This window comes from Equus asinus, chromosome 4 (genome assembly GCF_041296235.1).
Source record: "Equus asinus isolate D_3611 breed Donkey chromosome 4, EquAss-T2T_v2, whole genome shotgun sequence".
In the NCBI taxonomy this organism is placed as follows: Eukaryota; Metazoa; Chordata; class Mammalia; order Perissodactyla; family Equidae; genus Equus; species Equus asinus.
In genome coordinates, this window is record NC_091793.1 from 35,902,198 (window position 1) to 35,929,820 (window position 27,623).

Here is a 27,623-nt window from a genome sequence, read left to right on the forward strand (position 1 = left end):
TATTACTAATTAGACCTAAGTGCTTGATCACATTTGGGTTCATATTCTTGTCGTTGTTGAGTACATTTCATAGGTGATGATATCTTTCCATGAGGAAACACACATGGTGTCAGCTTGTTTCACTTTTTGTGATTTTAGCAGCCATTTGCTGAGCATTGCCTAAATAATTTCATTCCTTCTTCATTTCTTCATTTATTAGCCACAATTCTTCTGTAAAGAGAAACTTCCCCTCAACTATTTTTGTTCCTGAGATACAGTTCATATACGAAAGGCAGGATAGGTGGTTGATTCTATCCCTTATTTAACAGTTTTCAAAATTATAAGGTGGTTTCCTAGAATCTTTTTTAATAGTGGCAAAAAACGCAACATAAAATTTACCATCTTAACCATTTTTCAGTGTACAGTACAGTCATGTTAACTATATCCACATTGTTGTGCAACAGATCTCTAGAACGTTTTCATCTTGCAAGACCGAAACTCTATCCATTGAACAAAAACTCCCCTTTTCCTCTACTCCCAGCCGCTGGTAACCACCATTCTTCTTTCTGTTTCTAAGAATGTGACTACTTTAGATACCTGCTATAAGTCGAATCATGAAGGACTTGTCTTTTTGTGACTAGCTTCTTTTACTTAGCATAATGTTGTTAAGGTTCATCTATATTGTAGCATGTGACAGGATTTTCTTGTTTTTAAAGATGGAATAATATTCCATTGTATGTATATATCACATTTTCTTTATCCATTCATCTTTCAATGGACATTTTAGGTTGCTTCCACTTCTTGGCTACTATGAACAATGCTAAAATGAACATGGAAGTGCAGCTGTCTCCTCCAGATCTTGTTTTCAATTCTTTTGGATATATACTCGGAAATGGTGTGTTTCTGTATATATATATATATATATATATATATAGTGTGTGTGTGTGCACATATGTGTGTGTGTGTGTATATATATATATATATATGCTGGATTATATGGTAATTATATTTTAAATTTTTTTGAGGAATTTCCATATTGTGTTCCATAATGGCTGCACCATGTTAGATTCCCACCAACAGTGCAGAAAGGTTCCAATTTCACCATATCCCTGCCAATGTTTGTTATTTTCTGTTTTTTATTGATAGTGCTCATTCTGATGGGTGTGAGGTGATATCTTATTGTAGCATTGATTTGCATTTCCCGGATGATTAGTGATGTGGAGCATCTTTTCATATGCTTGTAGACCATTTGTATGTCTTCTTTGGAGAAATGTCTATTCAAGTCCTTTGCTCCTTTTTAAAAATCAGTTTATTTTTTAGTTGATGAGTTGTAGGAGTTCTTTATATATTCTGGTTATTAACCCTTTATCAGATATAGGGTTTGCAAATGTTTTCTCCTCTTCTGTAGGTTGCCTTCTCACTTGGTTGTTTCCCTTGCTGCACAGAAGTTCCTAAGTTTGATGTAGACCCATCTGTCTATTTTTGTTTTGTTGCCTCTGCTTTTGGTGTCATATCCATGAAATTATTGTCAAATCCAATGTCATGAAGCTTTCCCCCTATGTTTTCTTACAGGAGTTTTAAAGTTTCAGGTCTCATGTATAGATCTTTGGTCAATTTTGAGTAATTCTTTCATTTGGTGTAAGATAAGGGCTCAACTTCATTCTTCTGCATGTGGATATCCAGTTTTCCCAACACCATTTGCTGAAGAGACTATCCCTTCCCTGTTGTGTAGCCTTGGCATGCTTATTGAAGATCATTTGACCATGTATGTGAGGGTTTATTTCTGGGCACTCTATTCTGTTATGTTGGTCTATAAGTCTTTCTTTATGCCAGTACCACACTGTTTTGATTACTGTAGCTTTGTAATATATTTTGAAATCAGGAAGTGTGAGCCTTCCAGCTTGTTTTGAAACCATCTGAGCTTTTCTTTATTGGGAGATTTATGATTACTGATTCAATCTCTTTAGTAGTTACAGGTCTGTTCATATTTTTTATTTCTTCATGATTCAGTTTTGGTGGGTTGTATGTTTCCTGGAATTGATCTCTGTCTTCTAGGTTATCCAATTTGTTGGCATATAAGGGTTCATAATAGGTTCTTAAAATCCTTTTTATTTCTGTGGCATCAGTTGTAATGGCTCCCCTTTCATTTCTGATTTTTGTTGAGTCTTCTCTTTTTTTCCATTTATTTATTTTTTATTGTGGTAACATTGGTTTATAACATTATATAAATTTCAGGTGTACATCATTATGTTTCAATTTCTGTGTAGATTACATCATGTTCGCCACACAAAGACTAAGTACCATCCATCAGCACACACAGGTGCCTAATCACTCCTTTCACCTTCCTCCCTCCCCACTTCTCCACTGGTAACCACCAATCCAATCTCTGTCTCTACATGGTTGTTTGTTATTGTTTTTATCTTCTACTTATGAGTGAGATCATGCGGTATTTGACTTTATCCCTCTGACTTATTTTGCTTAGCATAGTACCTTCAAGGTCCATCCATCTTGTCACAAATGGCCAGATTTCATCATTTCTTATGGCTGAGCAGTATATCATTGTGTATACATACCACGTCTTCTATCCCTTCATCCCTTGATGGCCACTGAGGTTGCTTCCAAGTCTTGGCTATTGTGAATGATGCTGCAATGAACATAGGGGTGCATGTATCTTTATGCATTTGTGTTTTCATGTTCTTGGGATAAATACCCAGCAGTGGAATAGCTGGATCATATGTAATTCTATTCTTAATTTTTTGAAGAATCTCCATAATGTTTTCTGTAGTGGCTGCACCAGTTTGCACTCCCACCAGCAGTGCATAAGGGTTCCCTTCTCTCCACATCCTCTCCAACATTTGTTGTTTCCTGTCTTGTTAATTATAGCCATTCTGATGGGAGTGAGACAATATCTCATTGCAGTTTTGATTTGCAATTCCCTGATAGTTAATGATGTTGAATATCTTTTTTTTTTTTTTTTTGAGGAAGATTAGCCCTGAGCTAACATCTGCTGCTGATCCTCCTCTTTTTGCTGAGGAAGACTGGCCCTCAGCTAACATCTGTGCCCGTCTTCCTCTACTTTATATGTGGGATGCCTGCCACAGCATGGCTTTGCCAAGCAGTGCCATGTCCGCACCTGGGATCTGGATTGGCGAACTCCGGGCCGCTGAAGTGGAACGTGCACACTTAACCGCTGCGCCACCGGGCTGGCCCCTGAATATCTTTTCATGTGCCCATTGGCCATCTGTATATCTTCTTTGGAGAAATGTCTGTTCAGATCTTTTCTCATTTTTTAATTGGGTCGTTAGTTTTTTTGTTGTTGAGATGTATGAGTTCTTTGTATATTTTGGATATTAACCCCTTATCAGATACATAGTTTGCAAATATCTTCTCACAATTGTTAGGTTGTCTTTTTATTTTGTTGATCATTTCCTTTGTTGTGCAGAAGCTTTTTAGTTTGATGTAGTCTCATTTGTTTATTTTTTCTATTGTTTCCCTTGCCCCATCAGACATGGTACTTGAAAATATGCTGCTAAGACCGATGTTGAAGAGCGTACTGCCTATGTTTTCTTCTAGAAGTTTCATGGTTTCTGGCCTTACATTCAAATCTTTAATCCATTTTGAGTTAATTTTTGTGTATGGTATACGATAATGGTCTACTTTCATTCTTTTGCATATGGCTGTCCAGTTTTCCCAACACAACTTATTGAAGAGACTTTCCCTTCTCCATTGTCGAATGGCTCCTTGTCGAAAATCAGCCATTCATACATGTGTAGGTTTATTTATGGACTCTCGATTCTGTTCCATTGATCAGTTTTTTTGTGCCAGTATCATGCTGTTTTGGTTACTATAGCTTTGTAGTATATTTTGGAATCGAGGAGTGTGATACCGCCAGCTTCATTCTTTTTTCTCAGGATTCCTTGGGCTATTCAGGGTCTTTTGTAGTTCCATATAAATTTTAGGATTCTTTGTTCTGTTTCAGTGAAAAATGTTGTTGGAACTTTGATAGGGATTGTATTGAATCTGTAGATTGCTTTGGGAAGTTTGGGCAGTTTTAACTGTTAATTCCTCCAATCCAAGAGCATGGAATATCTTTCCATTTCTTTGTGTCTTCTTCAATTTCTTTCAACAATGTTTTATAATTTTCAATGTAGACATCATTCATCTCTTTGGTTAAGTTTATTCCTAGGTATTGTGTTTTTGTTGTGATTGTAAATGGGATTATATTCTTAATTCTCATTCTGCTACTTTGTTGTTAGTATATAGAAACGCAACTGATATTTGTATGTTGATTTTGTATCCTGCAACTTTACTGTATTCATTTATTATTTCTAAAAGTTTTTTTGTGGATTCTTTAGTGTTTTCTCTATATAAAATCATGTCATCTGCAAATAGTGAGTTTCACTTCTTCCGTTCCAATTTGGATGCCTTTTTTTTCTTTTTCTTGCTACCCCTACTCTCTTTTGGTTACTATTTGCATGGGATATCTTTTTCTATCCTCTCACTTTCAGCCTTTGTGTGTCCTTACATCTAAATTGAGTTTCCTTTAGGTAGTGTATAGTTGGATCTTTTCTTAATCCATTCAGCTACTCAATGTCTTTTGACTGGAGAATTTAATCCACTTACATTTTAAAGTAATTACTGATAGGAAGGACTTCCTATTGCCATTTTGTTCATTTTCTGCACATCTTGTTGTTTTGCTCCTTTTTCTTCTCTTGCTGCCTTCTTTTGTGTCTCACTTTTTGTAGTGACTTACTTTGATTCCTTTCTAATTTTCTTTTGTGTACCCTCTATAGGTCTTTCTTCGTGGTTGCCATGTCCCTAGCACTTTTAAAGTATGATTACAAACTCGTGGATTTAAATGTTTGATATGTTTCAATCTATTGCAGTTATTACTCTAATTACCAAATTGTCTTATATTTGGCAAGTAGAAACCTCTTCAGGTTCCTGAATCCTTGAGATGCAACCCAGTGATCTTTGATGGTTTTCTTCCTTTTGGTATGACAAGATGTCACCAACTTACCTTGTATGTTTCCTGCCCTATACCTGCAATCAGTCATTTCTCTTTTTTTTTTTTTAAGATTGGCACCTGAGCTAACAGCTGTTGCCAATCTTTTTTTTTTCTTTTCTTCTTCTTCTCCCCAAAGCCCCCCAGTACATAGTTGTATACTCTAGTTGCACGTCCTTCTGACTGTGTTATGTGGGATGCCACCTCAGCGTGGCTTGATGAGCGGTGCTATGTTGGCACCCAGGATTCAAACTGGCGAAACCCTGGGCCACTGAAGCAGAGTGTGCAAACTTAACCACTCAGCCACGAGGCCGGCACCGCCATCAGCCATTTCTCTAGGGAGCCATTCCCTGGGGTTTTTTGCTTATTGAAATCTCAGCTCTATCACTTACTAGCTTTATAGGGCAAGTTGCTTAGCTTCTATAAGGCTCAGTTTACTAATTTGTAATTTGTTATTAATACTGCCTACCTCGTGGGACCATTGTGAGGATTAAATAAGGTACATAAAATATTTAACCCAGCACCCGGTATATCATAGTACTCAATAAATGTTAGTTTGATAAATTACTTCTTAATAGAAGAAACATATGCCTTCTTGAATAATTTTTCCACTAAATATTTTGACTTCCTGTTTTAATTTTCATCAATTATCTTTAGGCCTGGTGAACAGCTATTATCTTGTGCTTCTGGAATAAATGAGTCTTACTATTTCTTTGATCTTGCATATTTTTCTCTTAGAATTCTGTCATTTGTTGGTTTGCTTGTTTTTCTTTTGTTTGTATTTGTTTTGTTAGAGTACTTTATTGAGGCATTTTTTTCAAAAAATGCGTGTAGGAAATAAAATTTCCCTCCTGATCGATCATTTACCTGGACATAGAATTTTAGGTTCAAAATGATTTTTTCTTTTTTTTTTAAAGATTTTATTTTTTCCTTTTTCTCCCCAAAGCCCCCCGGCACATAGTTGTGTATTCTTCGTTGTGGGTTCCTCTAGTTGTGGCATGTGGGACGCTGCCTCAGCGTGGTCTGACGAGCAGTGCCATGTCCGCGCCCAGGATTCGAACCGACGAAACACTGGGCCGCCTGCAGCGGAGCGCGCGAACTTAACCACTCGGCCACGGGGCCAGCCCTCAAAATGATTTTCTCACAGGACTTTGGAAGCATTGTTCCATTGCCCTCTAATATCTAATATAGTTGATGAGAATCTTGCTGCTAATCTGATGTTTATTCCTTTGCAAGAACTTGTTTTTCAGATTTATTTTTCTCTTTGTCTTTAAAGTTCTAAAATTTCACGAGGATTTATCTTGGGCTTTTGTTTTGTTTTGTTTGATCCTTGTTGGAATTCAATACCATCTTTAAATTTGGAGATTTGTCATTCTTAGTTGTAGAAATTGTTCATTTAATAATTTTCCTCCTCTATTTTGTTTTTTTTCCTGGAATCTGGATATTCGTTGAACACTGGCCCTTCTGGATCTTCTATATCTTTTAACTTCACCCGCACATTTTCCATTTCGACTTTGTGCTTTATATTCTGAGCCAGTTCTTTACCTTTATGTATCAGTTCACTAATTTCTTCCTTACCTGGGTATAGTCCATTCAGTCCCGATACAGATTTTTTTCCATTTCAACACTAATATCTTTGATTTCAAGGACTCTTTCTTGATCTCTGATTGCTCCTTTTTCATAGCATCCTGTTCTGATTTTTGTCAATAACCTGATATTAGTATCATTATTACAAAGCCAAAGAAAGCTAAGGAGATATCAGAATCCATTCACATATTGCCCTGGTCATGTGAACAAAAATATTGCCGGAAACCTTAATTCTGTCTTCAGCAATCTAATCTGCTGTTTAGTGCATATATTTTTTCCCCTTCTTTTAAATTTAGTGTATTGAATATACGTAGCTGGTCAAAAGAATCATATAGGTCCACTTCCTGACCCAATTTCCAACTCCCAAGAACAATTGGGAGTAGTTTCAACCCATAGCTCCTTATTTTGGTATTCACTACCATATCTCGAAATCATGTGCTTATATTATTTCTTGATTTTTGTAACGTTAGACAATATCTGACTTCCCAACACAGAAGATGAGGATTTAGCTCTTTCACTACACACACACACACACACACATTCTTGTTCCATTCTTCTAATATAATTTACTGGTTTTTCTGATACGTATCCATGTAAGGGCCAATTTGTGCTTACAACTTCTCAAGGACTTACCTCACCACCCCCCAGCCCCCATACAGGGAATTGTGGAGATCTGGGATAGTCTAAGAGTACCTAATTTTCTTCCACTTAAGGATTATTTTTCTATTAAATATTATGAAATATATGTACAAAATTGTCTACTTAAAGAGTCTACAATTGAGTTTAAGAAATAGAATACTGTGACAGATTGTTTTCCAAAAATGGCTGCAAAAAATTCTAGTTCCCTACACTCTTCTAGAATTTTTTCACTCTCTCATCAAGAGGTATAGTTTATTGTATCTCCCCGTGAGTTTTGGAGGCCTTTGTGTCTGCCTCAATGAATAAAGTGACATGGAAGGAATGCTGCTTGGTTTCTGAGTGCTGTGGTCAGAATGTGTCCTCCCAAAATTCATGTTGAAATCCTAACTCCAAAAGGTGATAGTATTAATAGGTGGGGCCTTTGGGAAGTGCTTAAGTCATATGGGTAGAGGCTCATGAATGGGATTAGTGCCTTACAGAAGAGGCTCCAGAGGGATGCTTAGCCCCTTCCACAATGTGAGAACACTGAGATGTCAGCAGTCTGCAAACCAGAAGAGGGCCTTCACAAGAACCTGACCATGCTGGCACCCTGATCCTGGACTTCCAACATCCAGAACAGTGAAAAATAAAAGTATGTTGTCTTTAGCTACCCAGTCTGTGGTATTTTGTTATATTTGCTTGAACAGACTAAGACACTGAGGTTAGCTTAGAAAAGACTGTCTGGCTTCCTTCTACCTGGCGTTGTCTCTCTCTCTCAACACTTGCTCCAGCAGCCACACAGAAATTACCCTTCATTTCTCACAAAATGAAGCCCATGTCTGTAGCTGAGTAGTTTTCTTAGCCTTCCTAAGAAGTTTGAAGAAGTCCAAAGAAGTGTGAAGGTCCAAAGGCCTTTTGATTGTGTGCTGTTCTATACCTTTTAATCCAAGATGATACAACTGTTTTAACTTCTCACAAAGTTTCTGATTTATCAAGTTATAATACAACTCTATTAGACAAAAGGTGCACCAACAAATCTGGTCAAGATAAGCCCTTCTTTACATTGGGTTTCTCTTGAAGCTGCTAATATATCTCCTTTCTCCCAAATGGCTGCAATGTTTCTGGTTCCACGTGCTTTTCCAGAAGTTTGCCACTTCTGCACAGACCTTTGTGACTTCTCTGATGAAGAGGAAGTCAAACAGAGGGAATAGGCGTTCTGGTTTCAGCCTCACCTGAATTATCAACCGCCAGCCACATGCCTGATTCCAAAGATTCCAAAGCCCACCTTTGAGCTGACCCAGCTGTGGCTGCATGGAGCACACAAGCTGTCCCTGCCAAGCTCTGTCCTCATTGAAGATTCATGATCCTACGAAATGTGGTTTTAAACCACTAAGTTTTGGGGTAGTTCGTTACAAAGCAATAGAAAACTGGAACACTATTGATACTTTGGAAGCCTTTTCTATGTCCCTCCCTGTGTGCATCCTCCTCCTACTCTTCCAGAAGTACCTAGTATTCTAAATTTATTACTAATTCCCTTGCTTATTAAAAGTCAGTTTTACCATTTATATAAGTACCTCCCAACAATCTATTACTTTTATTATTTATCTATTGTTTATTATTTATTTTTGTTGAACCTATTTTCAACAAACAGGTTAAATCATACTCTTGCATACTTCTGGTTTTTCGTTTTTTTTTTTTTTTTTTTGCTGAGGATTATTCATCCTGAGCTAACATCCGTGCCAATATTCCCCTACTTTTTAGTATAGGGCCACCAGTACAGCATGGCTGCCAACAGAGCAGTGTAGGTCCACGCCTGGGAAGTGCACTTGGACTGCCAAAGTGGAACGTGCTGAACTTAACCACTAGGCCACTGGGGTTGGCCCTGGGCTTGCTTTTTTGATACAACATGATTTTTTGGGATTAATCTATGTTGGTATTCTATTCCTTTTTTTGGTGTTGCAGAATATTCCACTGGGTGACTATACTACAATTTACTTATCCATTCTCCTGTCAATGAGTATTGAACTGTTTTTCTGCTCTTACAATGCTGACATGAACATTTTTGTATGTCTCCTGGCACATGTGTAAGAGTTTCTCTAGGGTAAATAAGCAGGTACCTGCACATTGAACTTCACTATGTAAAGTAAAATTACTTTCTAGAGGTGGTTATGTCAACTGAGACTCTCACCATCAATGCACATCCTGGTGCTCCACATGCTCTACACTTGATATCACCAGCCCTTTAAATTTTATCGTTCTGGTACATGTGTGTCTGCTTCCTAAAGAAACTTTCAACAAATCCCTATTTCCCCTTCCAGAGGAGATGCTGCCATGAGTTAGCATCCTGGAGGATCTGTGGTACAAATCAGGTTGCTTCTTGGCTTTCCCCACTGCAGGCCAAGTCAGCCTTCTCAGGTCTGCTAAGATGATCACCACTAATCTACCTTCCAGCTTTCAAAATTTGGTGGCTATCATTTATTTCTCTCCCATTATTTTTGTCTTTGTCAGATAATGCCTTAAAAAAAATCCTCTGGCTGTGTTTTAATGCAGTTTTAAGAAGGCATTAGAATTACACGCACGTGTTGAAGGCATAATCTTTCACCATGGAGTGATTTAAAAAATTTCAGTAAGTTTTTTATTTCTAAATGTTGTTTTGGCTTGTTTTAAAATCTGTTTGGTCATTTTTGTTGTCCTGTTTCTTCCTGTTTGATTTCATCTTTTTATCTTAAAACATATAAACAGTTATGATGTAGCTAATATTGCCTTTCAGGGTCTATTTGTGTTGCTTATTTTGAACTCACTCAAGTGGCTTGTTTCCTTGTGAGTTTGGTATTTTGTGAGTTCTTATTTGGTTGGGCTTAATTTGTGACAATCTTGAGGTTCTATATTAGGGGTCAACAAACTATGCCCCAAGGGCCAAGTCCAGTCCATTGCCTGTTTTTGTAAATGTTTTATTAGATCACAGCCAGGCACATTCATTTAAGTATTGTCTATGGCTGCTTTTGCACTACAATAGCTGAGTTGAGTAGTTGCTAGGGGAACCACATAGGCTGCAAAGTAAAAAATACTCACTTTCTGGCCCTTTACAGAAAAGTGTACCAACTTCTGGTGTAAATTATGGATATTTTCTCCAGAGAAGATTTATATTTGCCTCTGCCAGGACCAGGGGAGACTCATGACCTGTAACAATCTTAGCCTTCTTTGAAAACTCATGCCAGACTTCCTGTGAACCCAGCAACAGATCAAAGGCCTTCAGTTATCTATGCCACTCTACTGCTAGAAGCAGCAAAACAGTATCTTCTCTTTGACTACACTGTTCTGATTTCAAGATGGTATGGATCTTTTTCATTTAAAGTGTGGAGATCCTTTCAACCTAGAGATGCATGTCCTTTTGTGGAACTTTTCTTGTATTATTCAATAATTTCCTTACCTCCTTAAGTCTTCTTTCTTAAACTCTTACTATTAAAATGTTAGACCTCCTGACTTGATTCTCCAATTTTGTCTTCTCATTTTCTATTTCTTTGTCTTTTGGTTATACTTTCAGGGCAAGTTCCTCAACAACTTTATCTTCCAACCCCTCTAATGAATTGCCGTAGCTATCATTTTTAATTTCCAGGGGCAGTTTCTTGCTCCAAATTTTCCTTTTCAAAGCATACTCTTCTCATTTAATATATACAACATCTACTCTCTTTCAAAATATTAATTATATTTGGGGTTGGATATTTTTCTGATCCCTGAATTGTATCTACCCGACCAATATCTCATCTCTTATGTATTAGATTTTCTTCAAATATCTGGTGATCCTCACTCTAAGTTCATATTTAATAGTAGGCATTAAAGAGCTAAATGGAAACCCCATGTATACATATATGACTTGGAAATTAGTGGGGTCCACTGAGAGTGATAAAGTGGCAAGCAGGCTTTTTATCAAGGTACACCAAAAGTGTATGGAGATCTTTTCTCTGGGGCCAATTAGTTTCTCCAAAGGAAAAAATTCTGGCAGAGAAGCCTATACCTGATGGCCATCATTCTGGAAACACAGGGAAACCCCATTCAGAGCACAGATTTTCACTTAAGCCATATTTTTAACCCTATACCTAATCCAGGCCTTCTGATATCCCTGGTATCCTTTAAGTCCTATACTCTTTCAGTTCCATTTCTCAAGAGAATTACCTTCTGGCCTCCTGCTCAAAAAAGTCTAAGGACAGAAAGTGATCACCTGGTTTAAGTAAGAGTAGAGAAAGATAATTCAATGATTCTATATAAGACTTGCAACCAATCCTTTTGTTTCAGTGTTCCAAGCACCATCTCTGAATATGAGCACCTGGTTCCTCAGGTATAAGCACATTTGCTGGATACTGCAAGGTATGCTGGCTTCTTTCTCACTGCATGGCCTTTTGCAAGCACTCAGATTAGAGGTTCCTTGGTTCTGGCTCTGCTAACTCAGGCAGTCTTCTCTACCTGCACTTTTCTTTCTAAAAATGTGTTGAACTCTCTTATCTCTTGATAAGAGAGAAGATCAAGAGATAAGAGAGTTTTTCTTCTCTCCTGTTTTATTTGTCCTTGTGTGGTTATACTGTACTGTCATTTTACTGAGATTTCAGGAGAGTAAAAAATAAATTGTCCATCTGCAATATTTAGCTGCAAGTCTTTAAACTGAATTGCAAATAATCCTAAAATACTGGCCATGGAAATGTTTTCCACACTCTTCTCTTCCTGAAGTACTCTAATAAATCTTACCAGAGATTTCTTAATAATAGAACAAACAAACAGAGGGATGACTAAACACTGAACAAATAGGACTCTGAAATCAAATATATTGGCAAGAAACAGAAATTTGTAATGCAGGTCACATTTTAATATAGTTTTAAAAACACTTCCAAATATAACTACAAATTTAATTAGGAAAAATACCTGAAAGAAACATGTATCTTAATTAACCATCAGTACATTATTTTAAAGAATTATTTTCCTGAATCCTTGGCTTACTTCATTGGGTTTATAAAGGTATAAACCTACTGACTTTTCCATTTGAGTATTTTGTACTAAATGTAGTTTTTCCCAGGTGATAATTATATATAAACCTGCTGAACAAAAATCATGTTTTAAATAGGGAGAAAAGTTTCCCTTAATAAGTTGGTAAAGACTGTAAGTGATACTTTTAAACTTTTGATTTACTATAAAGTAGCAATTAGTAAAATCCATACCCCTCCCCAAAAAATTCAGCTTCTATTGCAAAAATCTTCATAAAAAATGTACTCTGAGTGCAATAAAATCTCCATATTTGTTTTCTTTAAAAAAAAAAATCAACAAATAGACATACCAAAATAATTCATCAGAAATCAGAGCAAAGAAATATTTAACAGTATCAGGTTTGATAAGGAAAACATTACTGTGGAAGACATCCAAGGAGTCTAAAATGCTTTTGCTGTGGCAATAACAAGGCTTCAGGCTGATGCTCCTACTCTTGTTAAAAGAGCTCTCCCCAATTTACAGTGAAAAATCAGTGCATATTCGTTTACACGTGAAAAAACAAATTTTTACAAACTATAAATTTGCTTTAAAATAATTATTTAACTCACCTTGAAAACACAGATTGAATATGATAAATCCATTATTTAACAAATTGGGTATTTGTAATGACCTAAAACCTAGCTAAAACCCATGGAAGGTTGAGGAAGTTATAATGCAGGTCAGAAGAGAGGGAGAGAGGTCAGATGCTTTCTGTGGAATGGAAGAGCAACAATTTTAATGCTATTTTGAAATACTGAAACATTCTGGGCTGAATCAGTCTCTACTACTTTTAAAACACAGCAGTAAACCAAAAATATTAAAACACAAACCCTCTCTTATTCTCAAAAACAATTTTCTGCTACATACATAAATAAAAAGTGCTTGTAACTAATATACAACACTAAAGAAATCAACTCTTAAGATCACGAACAGCTGATGTCTCATTGCCAGCAATGAGACTAGTATATGCTAAGGGTGCCAGGATATTTACAAAAGACAAAAAATATATAGATTCAATTATTACTTCCCTAGTTCTAATGTTATCATTATACCATGGGGCATAAAATAATCCTCTCTTGACATGATAATTAAAACAAACATAGTATATTATGGAAGAGTAAAATGCAAGGAAATCCTTCTTAGGGATTTCTGATAATTAAGTGTTTGTACTAGTTCATTATAAAAGACATGAAGAGAACACAATTCTGGGGAAAAAACCGACTAATTTATTTGTTTTATAAAATAAAATATAACGAGAGATCTTAGTTTAGATAATCAAGAGGTGATGGCTTTAGGTGTCATCTTAACCAAGAGTAAATTCATAGTATTTCTTATTTACTTAAATAAGACAGGAAAGGAAATTCTAATTCCTGCTACCTGCCCAGTCGCTTCAAAAATTCTTCTTATGGAAGTTAAAATAAAAATACCTTTGTTTTTTGGTTACTCTTTAAAGTCAAAATTTCCAGGTGCCCTGGAAACAAAGAGTTCAATTTGGTGTCTTCTGTGTTCTGAAAAAGAACAGTAAGTTTACACTGAGATCTCAGCTTTCAAATGCTGTGACCAATTATTTGTGAGTTATAATCTGCAGGTTCCATTTTTAAAATATGTGGGATGACACTGTCAATTCGTACATTGCCAATGAGACCTTTGAAAAACAATTCTTCAGTGATGGTAGCATTCATCAATCTCAAAGCTGGCAATCTGAGTAGTAGTCTGGACAACCTAAAAAGTAAAAAAGGGGCAGAGGGGAACAGGTTGTAAATCAAAGAGAGATTTAGTAGGAAAATATGAGTAATTTCTACATGTATATTCTTTGTGGCCTAATCAAGTAAAGATCTAATTTTCAAAAGTTAAAATGAAAACTTTAGTATTCTCAAGCCTTAGAGTGTTATGACAATCACTTGGATATAAATGCAGTTTGACAGACTTCATAGGAAAGCCTTGCTCTTAACTGCTACGCTGTGCTGCCTCCACTTGGCTGTATGGACCATGGAACTAAGTTATTAAACCACGGATCAAGTTATACATTTAAGAATGGCTTAAGAACTCATTTGAGGTTGTAAGAACAGCAATGTTTTGTGTTATCAGGACACACGAAGTTCAATGATAATAGTTTTCTTGGTTTTTCTTTGCAAAAAACTACAGGAAACGGTAAAACAGGCAACAGTTATTACCATGAAGAGCACAGAACATGGGATTAACACTGGGTTCAAATGTTGACTCAACCGCCCCCTAGCTGTGAGAATGTGTTTAAGCCACTTACTTCCTGTCTCTCAAGTGTTGTGAAGATTAACGCAATGATCCCTGCCAGTTCCCGTGCTAGTGAGGTTTGTAAAAGCAGGACCATGTCTTGTGTGAAAGTACACTATAAGTTGAAAACTGCTATCCAAAAACAATGTATTATTTTTAAATAACTAGGAATGTAAGAAACGGAGAAAGAGTTCCAGAGGTCAAAGCACCTGGAACCTAATAGAACAGAGGTCACCAAACAGCTAGATGTCAAAGAGGAGGAGAAATTTAAATACTGTATTTATTTGTATAATGAGGCATACAATGACTTTTGACACTTTAAAAAACTAAAAAATAATCATAACAAAACCAACAACAAAAGAACCACTTTTCCAAAAAGCTTGTGGTATGTTTATTCTTCCTCTAAGGCCTTGCACTCTAATACTTGAGACCCAATGAGACCAGCAGCCCAGGATTGAGTATCTTCCTGTAGTCATGTACTCTACTCCTCAAATTACTCAGTTCTGTTTGTTCCCACCAGCTGAGCTAATGTTAATGTATTAACAGAACTGGCAGGAAAACTGGTTAGATAAACTAAGGCTGATTTTCATGATAGAACTGGCTTATAAAGCTATTACTTAATACACATAAAAACTCATTTTATGTAAAATGTTCTTTTACTAGTTTGAAGCTGTTAAATTAACAGTATTATTAGTAAACACATCATATAGCCCTTACTGTGTAAAGGGCACTGTTCTAAGCTCTTCACATATATTAACTGATTTAATCTTTATACTAATTGTAAAATGTGGGTACTACTATTTCCATTTTACAGGTAGAGAAATTGAAACAGAAGTTGAGTAAGTTGTCCAAGGTCATATAGCTAGTAAGTGGTAGGGTAGGGGATCAAATCCAGCTACTTTGGCTCTGATAGTTATGTGTTTACTCTATAATACTGTCCCCCTTCAAAAATTGAGTTGATCTTATAAAAAAACAATTTTTTTCAAAGGACACTGCTAAGAAATATCTTGGTAGAAATGTCATAAGCCAAATTTCAAAATTATGTATAAAATAGTCTGGTTTTTGTATTCATTCATATTTTTCCCCTTTTACAAATAAAATCCCTTATTTCATGCTAAGAAATAGAGTTTGGGTGCTAGAGTTAGACTACCTCGGTTCACAGTCAGCTCTGCCGTTTATTGTGTGATCTTGGGCAAGTTACTTAACTTCTCTGTGCTGAAGTCTCCGCATATAAAATGGAAGAACTGGAGGACATAATACATGTAAAGCACTTGCAACAATGCAGTACCGCTTTTAACAGCAGCAATTTCAAAGGTCAAGGTTGACTAAATGTTGAATTACTCTTGGAATGGAAAATAATGAATAGACTGACAAAAAAGTTTTAAGATGAATTTAGTTAAATAGTATTTAACTTCTAGATACCTGTAGGTGTCATCTGGGTATGTTTTGGTTATATAATCTTGGAATTCCACGTATGCCTTCTCCTGAAATTTCTCAATCTGTTCCATGTTTTCTAGGCCTGGATGATCTGAAATATTAAAGAATGTATGTTACCCTAGTTCTGAATGCTCATTTTAAAATGCACCGAGAGTGGAGATGGAAGGCGGATGGGAAGAATAGTTTAGTTAAAAAAGAATCCCCATCATATGTGTGTCTCTTCCATTCCACAAATATATTTAGTAGCCCACCTACTAAACACCAAGCACTGTACTTTAAATCTTTAAAACTATTTTATCTCATCTACATATCTCAAAACTGAGACCACTGAGCTCTACTAGAATAAATAGCTTTCTCTATTCCAAAAGTGGTGGAAGGGAGTGTGATCATTTTGCTTTCAAAAGGAACAAAAAATAAAATGACTCAGCTTAGTTAAAAAAGCATTTTTAATACAATAAAATATTTGCAGCTTATGTTTTATACTATGTTTATGAGAAAAACCTCCCCACCATTGCTACATAAAAAGGTACTTATGAAATTATAAAACTGTGAACATTATCTCCATCAGAAAATTTATGATAATGTAGAAATATGAAATAATGTATTTAAATATTTCAATGGTCACTATAAAATTTCACAAAAGTGGAAATATTAAAGGAACTTCATAAAAATTATGCCTAACTTAAGATATATTGAAAAGTATGGAAAGCTCTGTCCTGAAAAGAATAAAAAAGTAATAAATAGAAAATATTGGGAATACATAATACAATTTCATTATAATTCAAACTTCAAATCTATGTTTTTTCCATTTTAATGAAGGTGGCAAACGGGTTGTGATAAAAATGGAGATACATGTTATTACCTTATCTGAAACATTATAAGAAACAGCACAAAAAAGCTTTAATTATTTTATTGGTATCACTGAGGGTAAGAAGCAGGTTTCCTCAGGTAATTTTATTATGATGTATAGGAATAGAAATACACACCAAAATAAAAAATATAGAGCTTAAGATAACAGTTAATTTTTCTTATTCAGAAATTTCTCATTGAGCTTACTTGTCATTTTACTATATGTGAAAACTAGAAACTGGCAGGAAAATAAGAGAGACAATTTTCTATTTATTGGTAACTCTAAAAAGATGTTTGAAAATTTAACCCATTAACAAAACAATTTGACTTTTAATGATGTCTAGCAAAATATACCTAAGAATTCAAATGTTGATTGACAACAGAACTAAAGGTCTATGATTTCATTTTACTGATTTCTTCAACTTTCCTTTCCGTACCCAGATAAATGTCTAACATCTGTAAAATTCAGCAATTTGAAGTGAATAATTCAATGGTTTTTAATATATTCACAGAGTTGTGCAACCATCACCACAGTCTCATTTTAGAATATTTTTGTTACCCCAAAAGAAATTCTGTACCCATTAGTAATCACTCTCCATTCTCCCCTCTCATTAGTCCCTAGGAGCCACTCATCTAATGTCTCCACAAACTTGATTGTTCTAGACATTTCACATAAATGCAATCATAGAATATGTGGTCTTTTGTGACTGGCTTCTTTCACTTGCATACTGTTTTCAAGTTTCATCTATGTTTGTAGCATGTAGCAGAATTTCTCTCCTTTTTATAGCTGAATGATATTCCACTATATGTATATATTACATTTGTTTATCCATTCATTTGTTGATGGACACTTGGGTTGTTTCCACTTTAAGTGCACCATTTTACATTCTTACCAGATGTACAAGGGTTCCAATTTCTTTACACCATCAAATGCTTTATTTTAAATAAAAAGTAAATGTTTACATACCTGGACTGAACAGTACTATTGCCTTCAGGTAGGCATATTCATATCCATCGATGCAGAGTTTAACCATGCTATTACAAAACTCCTGTAGTTTGAAGATGTGCTCCATCAATAATTTTCTTCTTTCTGTGGACATTTTATCTTTAATTAAAAACAAAGAAACAAGCTAACAAAAGCTTCTAGTTTTTGGCTAAAATGCACAACTATTTCTATCCAAAATATTTCCTTCTCACTAATTTCCAGCTTTGAATATAACCAATCCATACATGTTTAAAATTCAGTATCTCTGCAAGTAAAAATGAAACTAATTAATGATCTTCGGACATTGTTCATTCAAGAAAAAAATGAAACAAGCTGTTAGTATAAAAAAACCCCAAATGTAATGTTTCCTTTCAAAATACACCTTTGAGAAGATAAGCTGTAAAGACAACCACCTAAAAGACTGGTCAACCAAAATTTTACAAAAAACTCAAATTTTGGTAACAGGATTTAAACTTATATTGGTTGAAAAAAGATGACGAAAATCATTTAGATTTCTAAAAGTTAGGTACACTACTAAAATAGAAAAAAATATTTAGCAAAAAACACTGCCAAGGCAAAAGTTGAGTCAAAGTTTTATGATAACTTTTTGAATTTATTTTTTATGTTTAAAGCACATCTGGGGCCAGCCTGGCGGCATAGTGGTTAGGTTCATGCACTCTGCTTTGGTGGCCTGGGGTTTGCAGGTTCAGATCCTAGGCACAGACCTACATATCACTCATGAAGCCATGCTATGGTGGCATCCCACATACAAAATAGAGGAAGATTGGCAACAGATGTTAGCTCAGGGCCAATCTTCCTCACCAACCAAACAAAAAACACATTTGATGAGTCAACCAAAGCTTTAAGTGAAGGTAGGCTGTAGAATACATTACAAATTTATGAGAAATCAATCAAGACTAGGAGTCCCTAAATAAGATGGGTATGTAGTGCTCCCTTCTAGTAGGTCTACTGTTGATGAGATTTTAAGGTGATTTCTCTGTTCTTAAATAGGAGGAAGCAGATAACTTAAAAATAATGTAAAACAATGGCAAATTGAATATGCTAAGGCAATAAAATGTAATTCCCAATTTATAAATTATTTCTGAACTCAAAAGGCAGTTCTCATTTGAGGATGCACATCCTTTTGGTTAGTCACAAGCCATTCTGAAGTTAAACAGTTATAAATCAGTAACTGCCTGTCTCCTCAAATAAATAAGAGCTGTAATCACCTTGGTATCAAGAAAAAGAAAAGGAGAGTAAGGACTGTTCTGTGACTCTCCAATACTGTTCAAGTGAGAGAATACATCCTGATGAATTGAATAAAAAAAAAAAAAAATCAGCCTATCTTGGGATACAAAGGGCTACAATGAAGAAAGACAGTTTAAAAATTAGTGGGAAGTATATATTCATAAAGATTTGATCACCTCTATATATGTTAACCCTGGATTCTTTGGTACTTATGCCAAAGTGCAAAAATTCACAAGGCCTTGTCAGAAACAGCCTGCCAGATGTAAAGATACTTGTGTTAATTTGGTTATACTCTCATTTAAAAATATTTTGGGGTGATTAAAGAATGAATTTATCAAAATGTGAAAATTACCTAAAGTAAAAAGGGTGTTGGTATCTAAAACATTAATGATCAGATATCTAACTTAAATCATAACGCTTTATAAAACTGATCCCCATCTTATATCCTGGAAAAGGAAATTAAGAAGGTGCTTTTTTTACCTTGTTGAAGGCTACTGTGAAGACAATTGACAAATGTTGCTAATATAGTTGCCACATTCATCACTTGCCAGCATTGGGCAAGACCAAGTGTAAAAAGTTCATTCCAATAAGCTTTTACCAATGATATGCTGTTTTCTTGCCTATTAAAACAAAACAAACATGTCACAGATTATTAACATATATTTTATAAAATTTACAATTGAGTCAGATATTTAAAAATAAAATATTACTGAACTAAAACTATTCTAGAAAGACCAACTGGGCTTGGGCTTGATCAATTCTGTGTTTTGTATAGCTGATAGCAATTGATAAGAAAGGCTTAGAAATTTAAATATTAGCTAGCTCATTAATCAATCAGCCAGTTTATGAGAACAGTTCCAAGTAGTATTTCACACTATAAGTTGGGGCTTTAATCCCACATTTCATGGAAACAGATGAAATAAAGACTGTTTTACAGGCTGGCCTTGTGGCCGAATGGTTGAATGTCTCACACTGTGCTTCAGCAGCCCAGGTTTCACCAGTTTGAATCCTGGGTGCGGACATGGTGCCGCTCGTCAAGCCACGCTGAGGCGGCATCCCACATGCCACAAGAAGAAGGATCCACAACTAAAAATACACAACTACATACTGGGAGGCTTTGGGAGAAAAAGGAAAAATAAAATCTTAAAAAAAAAAAAAGATTGTTTTAAAAAAGTTAAAAGTAAAGGAATACATTTAAAAAGCTTTCCCAAGTTTTCTTTTGCTTTAAATGCAGGTAAATATTTTTTTAGAAAGGGTAATTAACATTGTTTGATGGTGGGTAAGCAACCAATTTCCTGGGAGAAATAGTTTACTCTGTAACTATGGTACAGATGGGATATTAGTATCCATATAAATGAGATAACAAGGATTTCACTAGGATTAACAAAAATAAGAAAGTTTAGAAGTCCTTTCCTGAACTTCTGAATAAGAAATCTCAGCAGCATGAGAGAGCAGAAAAAGTATTAGAATCGAAGCCAAGACACCAGGGATTTTAAACCCCTATCATCCACTTATTTTCCATTTGAAATTAGGCAAATAAGCTTCTCAGGTCTCAAGTGCTTAGCCATATAAAATGCAGAAAAGCATTACACCCTATATCTTGCTCAGAGTTATTATGAGACTCAAATATAAGAATTATGTGAACAAGTTATAACATAAAGTATATGCCAGGCACTGGAGAAATAGCAATAAACAAGATAGATTAAATGCCTTCATGAAACAGAAGAGAAACATAAACAAATACATCACTTGGAATATTTTATATAAACATTATGCACACAAATGCATATGATTATACAAACATTAAGCTAGTTTCAATTAATAAAAGTTCCACAATATTAAGTAGGATGATGAATTACATAATGGGGGGGGCAGAGGTGGGAGTAAGGTGTCTGGAGAAGACCTTTCTGAGGGGCTGACAGGTGAATAGAAAAAAGATGGGAAAGAACCTAAAAAAAAAAAAAGATCTAGGAGAATAGTATTCCAGGAAGAGTAAGAATAAATAAGGGCAAACCTGCTGAGGTGAGAACCAGCACGTAGTACATGTTCAATAAAAACTGTTGAATGAATTACAAATGCTGTCCTCCTTTTTTGGAATGTCTTTTCCTGACCTTGTTTTACTAGTTAATTCCTATTTACCCCTTAAAATATATTTCGGAGCTCAATTTTTTGAAGAAAAATTCTCTTACCACATTCCTCTCCCAAGATAGTTAATCATACCCCCTTCAGTGCCACATATACGTTTCTATTTTATACTTATTAAATGGTATTCTGATTTATTGGTTTAGGAGTATGTCTCCTGTACTAGATTAAACCCTCACTGAAGGCAGAGACTTCCTTATTCATTTATGTATCTCAGTGAACAGCACAGTAGCAGGAATACAGAAGGAATCCAGTAAGTGATTTCTGATTGCGAAGGTAATAGAACAGGCAGAAGTTAGAACTTAGAAAAGAGAGAATGAGAAAAGCTGTGGGCACAGAACCTTTTCCAATTAAACAATCTTTAAAACAAAACCTATATACTTTATTATAAATAAGATAATGAAAGTATAAGATATTTTCCCCTTTCTTCAAAAAGATTTAAGTTGGTAAGAACATCCTGATGAAAGGCACTTAAATGTTTTTCTCCCTAATAAATATTTAAAATTGGGATAATCAGTATGTTTAACAGAAGTCATTCATCAAGTTAAGAATCATAGCCTTTTTTTTTTTTTTTTTTTTTTACAAACACTGCATTTTATTTAAGTATTGAGGAGAGTGATGTCAGTCATGGTGGAGTGAGGTGAGGTGTTCTCTTAGTCTCTCCCCTAAAGGGACATTCATTTATCAGCAGAGGATACCCTGCACAGCACAACCGGAGGTCTGAGAGATCCATGTGGCTATACATCTGAAGGTGAGTAGACTGGATACCTGGTAGGCTGTGGAACTAGGTGTGTGCACCCCTCTGCCTCCCCCTCCCTAGCAGGAGTGAGCCAGTTCGTGGATCTTAATGCAGCAGCTGATGCGACTGTAAAATGAGGTGGGGACATCCCGGCCTGTGCAAACAATTTCAGAGTTGCAGCTTAGCCCATGGGGGTGTCCATCGTGCCACGGCAGCCCTGCCAGTGGGAATGCTCTACACCAAGTACTGGCTCAGCACCCATGTAGGCACCCCTCTTGCCTAGTGTGCAGCAGCTCAGCCGGTCCCCAGCTGAGCACAGAGGCCCCAGCTGCCTCAACCTGCCTGCCCAGTGCAGATGCCCTGCCCCCGTAAGCACAACCTGCACAGTGGCTGGGATCAGTCTGGGCAAATGCAGAGTAGCCCTACTCGCACAACTTCCAGCAAACAGGGGCAGCTCAGAAAACAGAGCTTCTGCCATCCCCTCAGTGGTGGCAGGTAGAATCTGCAACCTGATACTACCACAAATGTGCCGACAAAGGATCGATTCATCAAACACCATGAAGAACTACAGTAACACTTCAGAGCAGAAGGAAAAAGACCAGTCTCCAGAAACCAATACTGAAGTCACAGAAATTTACAATATAAATGACAGAGAATTTAAAATAGCTGTCATAAGGAAACTCAGAGAGTTACAAGAAAACTCAGAAAGACAGTGCAATGAGCTCAGGAACAAAATTAATGAATAGAAGGAATACTTCACCAGAGATCAAAACTATACCAAAACAAAACAAAACAAACCAAAGAGAAATGCTGTATATGAAGAAAACAATAACATAAAAAAATAATCTAGAAACCATTAAAAAAATACAGCTGATGCTATGGAGGACAGAATTAGTGAACTAGAGGACAGAAATATGGAAATACTTCAGGTAGAGGAGGAGAGAGAACTAAGGTTTTTTAAAAATGAAGAAATCCATCAAGAAATATCTGACTCAATTAGGAAAAGCAATATAAGGATTATAGGTATTCCAGAGTGAGAAGAGAATGAGAAAGGAACAGAGAGCTTGTTGAAAGAAATAATAGCTGAGAACTTCCCAAACCTGGGGAAGAAACTAGATTTACAAGCACATGAAACCAAGAGAACTCCTAATTACATCAATGCAAAAAGACCTTCTCCAAAGCATATAATATTAAAACTGGCAAAAGAGACTGACAAAGAAAAAACATTAAGGGCAGCAAGGCAGAAGAAAATAACCAACAAAGGAACCCTATCAGGCTTTCAGCAGATTTCTTGGCAGAAACCTTACAGGTTAGAAAAGACTAGAATGGTATATTCAAAATACTGAAAGACAGAAACTTTCAGCCAAGAATACTCTATCCAGCAAAACTATCCTTCAGCTACAATGGAGAAATAAAAGCTTTCCTGGATAAACAAAAGCTGAGGGAGTTCATCGCCACCGGATCCCCCTTACAAGAAATGATGAAGGAAGCCCTTCCACCTGAAAGAAAAAGCCAAAGGTTTAGAAAGCCTTGTGCAAGGAGATAAACAGACAGACAAAATAAGAAAACTGCAGGATTCTATCATAACAGGTTAGGAAACACTTCATTATAACATAAAAGATAAAGGGAAGGAAGGCATCAAAAATAACTATAAACATTTCAATTTAGTCATAAACTCACAACACAAAAAAGAATTTGTGACAACAGTAACTCAGAAGGAGAAGAGGAAAGGGATGGAACGTGCTTAGGCAAATGGACATAAGATGTTATTAGAAAATGGACTACTTCATCTATAAGGGCTTTTACATAAACCTCATGGTAACCACTAAATGAAGAATCAGAATAGAGCCACAAATCATAAATAGAAAACTATCAGAAAAAACCACCAAACTGAAATGGCAGTCAGAAAAGCAAGGGAAGAGAAACAATGGAAATATAGAATAATTGGAAAACAAGAGATACAATGGCAGTAGTAAGCCATCATATATCAGTAATCACTCTAAATGTAAATAAATTGAATTCTCAAATCAAAACAGACAGAGAGGCTGGATGGATTAAAAAACAAGACCCAAGAATATGCTGGCTCCAGGAAACACATCTCAGCTCAAAAGAAAAACACAGGCTCAGAGTGAAGGGATGGAAACCACAGAAATAGAAAGAACTAGGACAATACTATGAAAAACTATACGCCAACAAATTGGACAATCTAGAAGAAATGGATAAATTCTTAGACTCATACAACCTCCCAAAACTAAATCAAGAAGCAACAGAGAATCTGAATAGACCAATCACACGTAAAGACATTAAAACAGTAATCAAAAACCTTCCAAAAAACAAAAGCCCAGGACCAGATGTCTTCTCTGGCAAATTCTACCAAACATTCAAAGATTTAACAGCTATCCTTCTCAAACTATTCCAAAAAATGAAGAAGACAGTATGCTTTCTAACACATTCTAGGAGGGCAATATCACCCTGATACCAAAACCAGACAAGGACAACACAAAGAAGGAAAATGACAGGCAGGTATCACTGATGAACATACACGCAAAAATCCTCAACAAAGTATTGGCAAACTCAGTACAGCAATACATTAAAAGGATCATACACCATGATCAAATGGGATTTATACCAGGGACACAAGGATGGTTCAACATCCGCAAATCAATCAATGTGATACACCACATTAACAAAATGAGGAATAAAAACCACATGATCATCTCAATAGATGCAGAGAAAGCATTTGACAAGATTCAACATAGATTTATGATTAAAACTCTCAATAAAATGGGTATAGAAAGAAAGTACCTTGACAAAATAAAGGCCGTATATTATACTATAAACTTACAGCCAACAACATACTTAACAGTGAAAAACTGAAAGCCATCTTTCTAAGAACAGGAAGAAGACAAGGGTGCCAACTCTCACCATTCCTACTCCACACAGTACTGGAGGTTTTGGCCAGAGCAATCAGGCAAGAAAAAGAAATAAAAGGTATCCAAATTGAAAAGGAAGAGGTAAAACTGTTGCTGTTTGCTGATGAAATGATTCTATATACAGAAAACCCTAAAGAATCCACCAGAAAACTATTAGAAATAATCACCGGGGCCAGCCTGGTGGCGCAGCGGTTAAGTTCTCACATTCCGCTTCACAGTGGCCCAGGGTTTGCTGGTTCAGATTCTGGGTGCAGACATGGCACTGCTTTGCAAAAGCCATGCTGTGGTAGGCGTCCCATACATAAAGTAGAGGAAGATGGGCATGGATGTTAGCTCAGGGCCAGTCTTCCTCAGCAAAAAAGAGGAGGATTGGCAGCAGTTAGCTCAGGGCTAATCTTCCTCAAAAATAAAAAAAGAAAGAAATAATCACCAACTACAGCAAAGTTGCAGGGTCCAAAGTCAACTTACAAAAGTCAGTTGCATTTTTAGACACTAGTAATGAACTAGCAGAAAGAGAAGTCAAGGATACAGTACCATTTATAATTGACACAGAGAATAAAATATCCAGGAACAAATTCAACCAAGGAGGTGAAAGACCTATACAATAAAAACTGTAAGGCATTACTGAAAGAAATCAATGATGACATAAAGAAATGGAAAAGATACTCCATGCACAAGGATTTGAAGAATAAACATAGTTAAAACGTCACTATTACCTAAAGCAATCTACAGATTGAATGCAATCCCAATCAGAAACCCAATGACATTCTTCATGGAAATAGAACAAAGAATCCTAAAATTAATATGGCGCAACAAAATGCCTTGAATAGCTAGAACAATCCTGAGAGAACAGAACAAAGCTGGAAGCATCATGACTCTGACTTCAAACTATACTACAAAGCTACAGTAATTAAAACAGCATGGCATTGGTACAAAAACAGGCACACAGATCAACGGAACAGAACTGAAAGCCCAGAAATAAAACCACACATCTCTGGACAGTTCATCTTTGACAAAGGAGCCAAGAACCTAACAATGGAGAAAGGCAAGTCTCTTCAATAAACGGTGTTGGGAAAATTCAACAGCCACATGCAAAAGAATGAAAGTAGACCATCATCTTACACCATGCACAAAAATGAACTCAAAATGGATTAAAAACTTTAATGTAAGACCTGAAACCATAAAACTCCTACAAGAAAATATAGGTAGAACACTCTCTGACAAAGGTCTTAGCAGCATCTTTTCGGATACCACATCTACTCAGTCAAGGGAAACAAAAGAAAAAATAAACAAAAGGGACTATCAGAGTAAAGAGCTTCTCCAAGGCAAAGGAAATCATGAACAAAATGAAAAGACAACACACCAACTGGGAGAAAATATTTGCAAATCATATATCCAACAAGGGGATAATTTCCAAAATATATAAAGAATTCATAAAACTCAACAACAACAAAAACAAACAACCTGATCAAAAAATGGAAAGAAGGATATGAGCAGACATTTTTCCAAAGAAGATATACAGATGGCCAACAGGCACATGAAAAGATGTTCAATATCACTAAATATTAGGGAAATGCAAATAAAAACCACAGTGAGATATCACCTTAGACCTGTCAGAATGGCTATAATTAGCATGACAAAAAAACAATTGTTGAAGAGGATGTGGAGAAAAGGGAACCCTCATACACTGCTGGTGGGACTAAATTGGTGCAGCCACTATGGAAAACAGTATAGAGATTTCTTAAAAAACTAAAAATAGAAATATTATATGATCCAGCTATCCCAATACTGGGTATTTCCCCAAAGAACATGAAATAAACAATTCAAAGAGATTTACGCACCCCTATGTTCATTGTAGCATTATTCACAATAGCCAAGAAGTGGAACCAACCCACGTGCCCAGTGACTGATGTTTGGACAAAGAAGATGTGGTATACACACACAATGGAATACCACTCGTCTATAAAAAAGATAAAATCGGGGCCAGCCCCATGACCAAGTGGTTAAGTTCATGCACTCTGCTGCAGCACCCTAGGGTTTTGCTGCTTCGGATCCTGGGCGTGGACATGGCACCACTCATCAGGCCACGCTGAAGCGGCGTCCCACATGCCACGACTAGAAGGATCCATAACTGAAATATACAACTATGTACTGGGGGGATTTGGGGAGGAAAAAAAAGAAGATTGGCAACAGTGGTCAGCTCAGGTGCCAATCTTTAAAAAGAGAAAAAAACAAGACAAAATCGTCCCATTTGCAACAACATGGATGGACCTTGAGGGTATTATGTTACGCGAAATAAGTCAGACAGAGAAAGACAAACATTGTATGATTTCACTCATATGTAGAAGATAAACACATGACAAAGAGAAGAGATTAGTGGTTACCAGCAGGGAAGGGGATAGAGAAGGGTGGGTGAAAGGGACAAAGGGGCACATATGTATGATGACAGATAACAATTAGACTATTGGTGGTGAGCATGATGCAGTCCATGCAGAAGCTGATATATAATAATGTACACCTGAAACTATACAATGTTATAAACCAATAACACCTCAATAAAATAACTGAAAAAATAAAAAAGATTTGAACATGCTCAAACAAAAGCTATTATTGCCAAATTAAGAGTTACGGAACGTAGTTTTTCTCACTGGGAATTATTCAAGTGAAATTTTAACTCCAGGCAGAGCTCTCTTTTCCATTCACTATCTGAGAAGGATTACTCGTCATAAGAAACTGGCAATCAAAATCTATTTGAAAGTAAAATTTAAGTGAAAAGAAAATCAATATTTCAAAATCTCCATATAAAAGATTAAAATTTCAATCTCCAACAACAAAAAA

The 27,623-nt window shown here is 36.0% G+C and overlaps 1 protein-coding gene across 11 annotated transcripts in view; it reads right to left on the reverse strand.

The window, feature by feature from the left end:
* Window positions 1-12,476: 12,476 nt before the first annotated feature.
* NR2C1 (nuclear receptor subfamily 2 group C member 1) overlaps window positions 12,477-27,623 on the reverse strand; it is a 64,447-nt gene continuing 49,300 nt past the window's right edge. For 8 of the 11 annotated variants that reach the window (XM_070507067.1, XM_070507075.1, XM_070507068.1 and 5 more), the window contains 5 exons: window positions 19,452-19,591; window positions 17,706-17,843; window positions 15,875-15,980; window positions 13,834-13,924; window positions 12,477-13,710 (listed from right to left, as the gene is read on the reverse strand). In XM_070507067.1, coding sequence (XP_070363168.1) covers window positions 13,615-13,710; window positions 13,834-13,924; window positions 15,875-15,980; window positions 17,706-17,843; window positions 19,452-19,591 — 571 coding nt within the window. In that variant the 3' untranslated portion in view covers window positions 12,477-13,614. Of the gene's footprint in view, window positions 13,925-15,874; window positions 15,981-17,705; window positions 17,844-19,451; window positions 19,592-27,623 lie in introns of all 11 variants that reach the window. The other 3 variants (XM_070507073.1, XM_070507074.1, XM_070507072.1) reach the window with 2 other exon arrangements.